Source organism: Osmerus eperlanus, chromosome 11, assembly GCF_963692335.1.
Source record: "Osmerus eperlanus chromosome 11, fOsmEpe2.1, whole genome shotgun sequence".
In the NCBI taxonomy this organism is placed as follows: Eukaryota; Metazoa; Chordata; class Actinopteri; order Osmeriformes; family Osmeridae; genus Osmerus; species Osmerus eperlanus.
The window spans coordinates 17,964,860-17,970,973 of record NC_085028.1 but is presented as its reverse complement, the minus strand read 5'-3'; the positions used below and the strand labels follow the sequence as shown (position 1 = coordinate 17,970,973).

The 6,114-nt window shown below is 52.0% G+C and overlaps 1 protein-coding gene across 1 annotated transcript in view; it reads left to right on the top strand.

The window, feature by feature from the left end:
- Positions 1-6,114, top strand: part of ift80 (intraflagellar transport 80 homolog (Chlamydomonas)) — a 21,182-nt gene that overhangs the window by 7,843 nt on the left and 7,225 nt on the right. Inside the window, exon 8 of the mRNA XM_062473539.1 lies at positions 3,512-3,534. Within this exon, the coding sequence (XP_062329523.1) occupies positions 3,512-3,534 (23 nt within the window). The remainder of the gene's footprint in view (positions 1-3,511; positions 3,535-6,114) is intronic.

Genomic DNA, 6,114 nt, shown 5'->3' with positions numbered 1-6,114 from the left:
GGGTTACACACCAGAGAGAGAGGGGGGGGGGGTTACCACCAGAGAGAGAGGGGAGAGAGGAGGGGAGGGGTTACACACCAGAGAGAGAGGGAGAGAGGGGGGGTTACACACCAGAGAGAAGAGAGAGAGGAGAGAGAGAGGGGGGGTTACACACCAGAGAGAAAGAGAGAGAGGAGAGAGAGAGGGGGGTTACACACCAGAGAGAGAGGAGAGAGAGAGGGGGGGTTACACACCAGAGAGAGAGGAGAGAGAGAGGGAGGGGGTTACACACAGAGAGAGGAGAGAGGGGGGGGGTTACACACCAGAGAGAAAGAGAGAGAGGAGAGAGAGAGGGGGGTTACACACCAGAGAGAGAGGAGAGAGAGGAGAGAGAGAGGGGGGGTTACACACCAGAGAGAGAGGAGAGAGAGAGGGAGGGGGTTACACACCAGAGAGAGGAGAGAGAGAGAGGGGGGGTTACACACCAGAGAGAAAGAGAGAGAGGAGAGAGAGAGGGGGGGTTACACACCAGAGAGAGAGGAGAGAGAGAGGGGGGGGTTACACACCAGAGAGAAAGAGAGAGAGGGAGGGGGTTACACACCAGAGAGAGAGGAGAGAGAGAGAGAGGGGGGGGTTACACACCAGAGAGAAAGAGAGGAGAGAGAGAGGGGGGGGTTACACACCAGAGAGAAAGAGAGAGAGGAGAGAGAGAGGGGGGGGGTTACACACCAGAGAGAAAGAGAGAGAGGAGAGAGAGAGGTGGGGGGTTACACACCAGAGAGAAAGAGAGAGAGGAGAGAGAGGGGGGGGGTTACACACCAGAGAGAAAGAGAGAGAGGAGAGAGAGAGGGGGGGGTTACACACCAGAGAGAAAGAGAGAGAGGAGAGAGAGAAGGGGGGGTTACACACCAGAGAGAGAGATGTGGAGGGAGGGAGCAAGAGGGAGGGAGAGGGAGTGAGTGAATGAGAGTGAGAAAGAGAGGGAGCATTGTCAAACAAAGAGAGTCCTGAGTCAGCAGTAGAGCAGTTTTCTCTCCAGGCAACTGAGCCTGGGTGTGCTTCCTCCCACTCTCTCTCTTTCTCTCCTCTTTGACTTTTCTCTTTAAATCTCTCTCTCAAGCTCTATCTCCTGTGTAACCTCCTTCCTCATCTGCCTCTTCCATCCCTCCTCCTCCCCTTTTCCACCCCTCCTCCTCCCTTCCTCCATCCCTCCTCCCCTCCTCCATCCCCCCTCCTCCCCTCCTCCATCCCTCCTCCCCTCCATCCCTCGCTCCCGTCCAGTTTGTAGTGAGCCTGCTCCATCCTCTCCACTACCTCCGCTAGCCCGCTACCTCCGCTAGCCCACTACCTCCGCTAGCCCACTACCTCCGCTAGCCCGCTACCCTCCGCTAGCCCACTACCTCCGCTACCTCCGCTAGCCCACTACCTCCGCTAGCCCACTACCTCCGCTATCTCCGCTACCTCCACTACCTCCGTTAGCCCACTACCTCCACTAGCCCACTTCCTCCGCTAGCCCGCTACCTCCACTACCTCCGCTAGCCACTACCTCCACTACCTCGCTACCTCCGCTAGCCCGCTACCTCCGCTAGCCCGCTACCTCCCCTAGCCCGCTACCTCCCCTAGCCCGCTACCTCCGCTAGCCCACTACCTCCGCTACCTCCACTACCTCCGCTAGCCACTACCTCCACTACCTCGCTACCTCCGCTAGCCCACTACCTCCGCTACCTCCACTACCTCCGCTACCTCCTGTGACTGTGTCAAAGAGTTTTAGTACTTTCAGGAAAGTTACAAAGTTGGAATAATCGTGAATCTTTGTTTAAATGCACAATTGCAGCAGTGAGTGTGAGAGAAAGAAAGAGAGAGAGAAAGAGGCAAAGGCCACTGTTTATTAGTGTATCACTTCATTTTCTCAGGATTATTTACATGCCCTGCTTGCAATGCTGTCACTGGCAGGCCAGCCAACACAAAGTTCACTATGATATTACTGGGGGAGGGAGGGAGGCGGGCGGGGCAAGGAGGGGAGGTGTAGGGTGAGGGAGGGCCCCTAGAGCACCCATATTTACCCCCATATTTGCTCCATGTGGACACAAGTAGCCCCAAATCTTGACAGACTAGTTTACTAGCTCCGCTACATGGCACAATGTGCTGGATATGTTTGCTTCATTGGATTATGGGCCATGTGTGTGTCTGTGTGTATAGTTTTGCTTGTCTGTAGTATGTGCCCAAGCCAGGTCTATTAGAAGGTGTGTGTAGCAGTGTTGGGGCACGGAAAAGGTTTACTTATGTGGCAAAAGAAAATGTATAGGCTATGTCAGGCATCCGCAATCTCAACAGTCAATGTTAAAAGCCTTGTAGTAAAAAAACAGGACACTGTAGTATATTGAGGTGAATTTGTTCAAGAGTAAGTAGTTCTCGCTAGCTGGCTTTAATGCTAACTTCAGTTACAGGTAATCGAGATGTAAACACTGATGTAGAGGCACGATGAGAAACAACTTCAGTAGTTGGAATACTAACGCACTAGCAATAGCCAGTGTGGCTAGTGTGCCTAGCAGGGCACTTTAGCACTAGCATTAGCCAGTGTGGCTAGTGCACCTATCAGAATACTGTTACTAGCGTTAGCCAGTGTGGCTAGTGCACCTATCAGAATACTGTTACTAGCGTTAGCCAGTGTGGCTAGTGCACCTATCAGAATACTGTTACTAGCGTTAGCCAGTGTGGCTAGTGCACCTATCAGAATACTGTTACTAGCGTTAGCCAGTGTGGCTAGTGCACCTATCAGAATACTGTTACTAGCGTTAGCCAGTGTGGCTAGTGCAACTAGCAGAATACTGTTACTAGCGTTAGCCAGTGTGGCTAGTGGACCTATCAGAATACTGTTACTAGCGTTAGCCAGTGTGGCTAGTGGACCTATCAGAATACTGTTACTAGCGTTAGCCAGTGTGGCTAGTGCACCTATCAGAATACTGTTACTAGCGTTAGCCAGTGTAGCTGGTGCCTGTAGCCAGCGGTGCTAATTGAATTCTTCTGGCCGGCGTGCAGCTGTGTCCTGCTGATGACTCCCCCAGGGCCCGGCATGTGGCTATGGTTACTGTGTTGAGGCTCCAGCATGAAGCCATGTGTGTACCATTACCCTCCCTCCTCCTCACTGCCAAATCTCCAACTTGTGCCACTTCATACTGGCCCCTGTCCCAGCTTTCTGTCTCTCACTCTCTCTCTCTCCCCCCCTCTCTCACACTCTCTCACTCCCTCTCTCTCCCCTATCTTTCTCTCCTATCTTTCCCTACCTCTTATATCTTTTCTCTCCCTCCTCCAAATCTCATGCTTTCTCTTTCTCTTTCCAGGTTTCCCTTTTCCCTCCCTCCCCCAATCTCTGTCTTTGTCTCCATATCTTTCTGTCTACACATATCTCACTTTCTCTCTTGGCTGTTTTCTCTGTCCCAGTCTGTGTCTCTCTCCCTGTCTCTCTTTCCTGTCCGGTGAAGGGTTTACTATGATATGGGATGACTATGAGACTCTGGCTGTCGTCCTGTAGACTGGGTCTGTCTCTTATAGAAGGTACTGTTAGTTGTTCTTGGAGCTGTAGGATGGTTTCATCTGGGGCTGTGTGCAGCTCAGTCACACTGCTGGGATGTCCTGAATGGCTGGCGAGGTACGAAGGCTGGGGGGTTAACTCTTACACACACACATATATTTTGTCATCAGTTGAACCTGCGCCAGGCCCAAGGTGCTTCCAGGGCAGGGTGAGAGGTCACAGTGAGATGTGTCTTCCAGGGCAGGGTGAGAGGTCACAGTGAGATGTGTCTTCCAGGGCAGGGTGAGAGGTCACAGTGAGATGTGTCTTCCAGGGCAGGGTGAGAGGTCACAGTGAGATGTGTCTTCCAGGGCAGGGTGAGAGGTCACAGTGAGATGTGTCTTCCAGGGCAGGGTGAGAGGTCACAGTGAGATGTGTCTGATGGGACGATGTGGGCCAGACAACCTCCTTAGCCCTCCTGAGACAGGCTGTCACACCAGGGGGAGTGGGCAATGCTAGTGTGGAGCCCTCTACTCACACAGAGCGAACAAGTGTGAAGGCCTGTCCTCACAGACAGCGAGAGCGTGTGTGTGTGTGTGTGTGTGAGCGAGCCTCGAGGTGATTAGTGAAGCTCAGACAATGCGGTGCCACGGGACATTTCAAAGCAGCTCTTTTATGATGCTGAGAGCTCGTTCTGTTTGATAGCATGTAATTTAATGCAGTGGGTCTGGGTTTATTATAAAGCACAGAACAGTAGATGCACATCAATTTGCTCCCAGAGACCGCTTGACATTCTGAGTGTGTTTGCCCGTGTGTGTGTCTGAGTGTGTTTGCCCGTGTGTGTGTGTGTGTGTTTTCCCGTGTGTGTGTGTGTTTGCCCGTGTGTGTGTGTGTGTCTGTGTGTGTTTGCCCGTGTGTGTGTGTGTGTGTCTGAGTGTGTTTGCCCGTGTGTGTGTGTGTGTGTTTGCCGTGTGTGTGTGTGTTTGCCCGTGTGTGGGTGTGTGTGTGTGTGTTTGCCCGTGTGTGTGTGTGTCTGAGTGTGTTTGCCCGTGTGTGTGTGTTTGAGTGTGTTTGCCCGTGTGTGTGTGTGTCTGAGTGTGTTTGCCCGTGTGTGTGTGTGTCTGAGTGTGTTTGCCCGTGTGTGTGTGTGTTTGCCTGTGTGTGTGTGTTTGAGTGTGTTTTCCCGTGTGTGTGTGTGTGTGTTTGCCCGTGTGTGTGTGTCTGAGGGATGATGGACTGTCTGTGGCGTGTGGCCCCTCCCCCTCTGAGTTGTGTTCTGAAGAGGGTCATCTCTCCCCCCTCCTCCAACACTCAGACCATCTAAATCATGGGTGTCAAACTCTGGCCCGCGAGGTAATTATATTTGGCCCGCGAGACAATACCAAATTACTACTAGAGCTGGCCCGCCGGTATTATACAGCGCATTCACCGCTAATACTACGAATCCCATAATGGTCTGCTGTCTTCCCATAATGCTCTGCTGTTTTCGCGCGCCAATCAGGACAGGACCCAGAAACGCTCTCTCCTCTGTGACAGTAGTCATAGCAACATAGACGCTCCAACTGTCAGCGAGCTAACCCTTCCCAAAAATGGCGAAAAGAAAGGTAGAAAACAGCGCATCATCACAGACATGTACGCTGCAGTGAGGGCCTTCAAAACTAAACTGCCTGTGGGAGAATCAGATGCTGCAAGGAAACCCTTGCCATTTTCCCTGCTGCCAATCCATAAAAGTGCAGATCTCTACCGCCGTGTTCCCATGCGCACAGTTTGCTGAAAAACTCAGTGTTCTCACCGCTGAGTTTAGCCGGCGATTTGCCGACTTCGATGCCCAGAAATGCAAATTTGAACTGCTTAGTAATCCCTTCGCAGTTGGGAGCTAACCACACACAGGTTAGCTCCCTCGCAGCAGTCACATGGTGTAGTACCCACAGCAGTCACATGGTGTAGTACCCACAGCAGTCACATGGTGTAGTACCCACAGCAGTCACATGGTGTAGTACCCACAGCAGTCACATGGTGTAGTACCCACAGCAGTCACATGGTGTAGTACCCACAGCAGTCACATGGTGTAGTACCCACATGTCTTCTCAGGATGTGATATCATGTTTCCTGCTTCATCACAGTCTGGCGTTTACATTCAGCTGCATCTCTCCCCCTCCTCCCCTCCCCCTCCTCTAACCTCCTCCCCTTCCTCTTCCTCCCCTCCCCCTTCCTCTACCTCCCCTCTCTCTCCTCCCCCTCTGGGGAGCCCTAAAGCGGAGCGGCTAGATGTTTGCAGTAGAATAGATGGTTGGTATTATTTTAAAGGCGCTGGCCTGGTGTTGGTGGAGTCAGGCCAAACGCGGCAGCCATGTTTGGAGGGAAGGTATATAAAACATGTACTTCAAAGGCCTTTATGCAGCCAGACACTGTTTATCTTTGCAGTTGCACACTTGTGTCACAAGTGCAGTGGCACACAGGGACACTCACACATCTCAACAACAACAAAAAGCTTGTCATTTATCTTGCAGGATTTATGAGGGAGAGAGAGTGTGGTACAAGGGAGGGAAGTGAAAGGAAAATTCCACCTTTGATATTTTGCCTTTTAAGAAGAAATGCCTTGTGAGTGTTGGTTTAACTGGTTT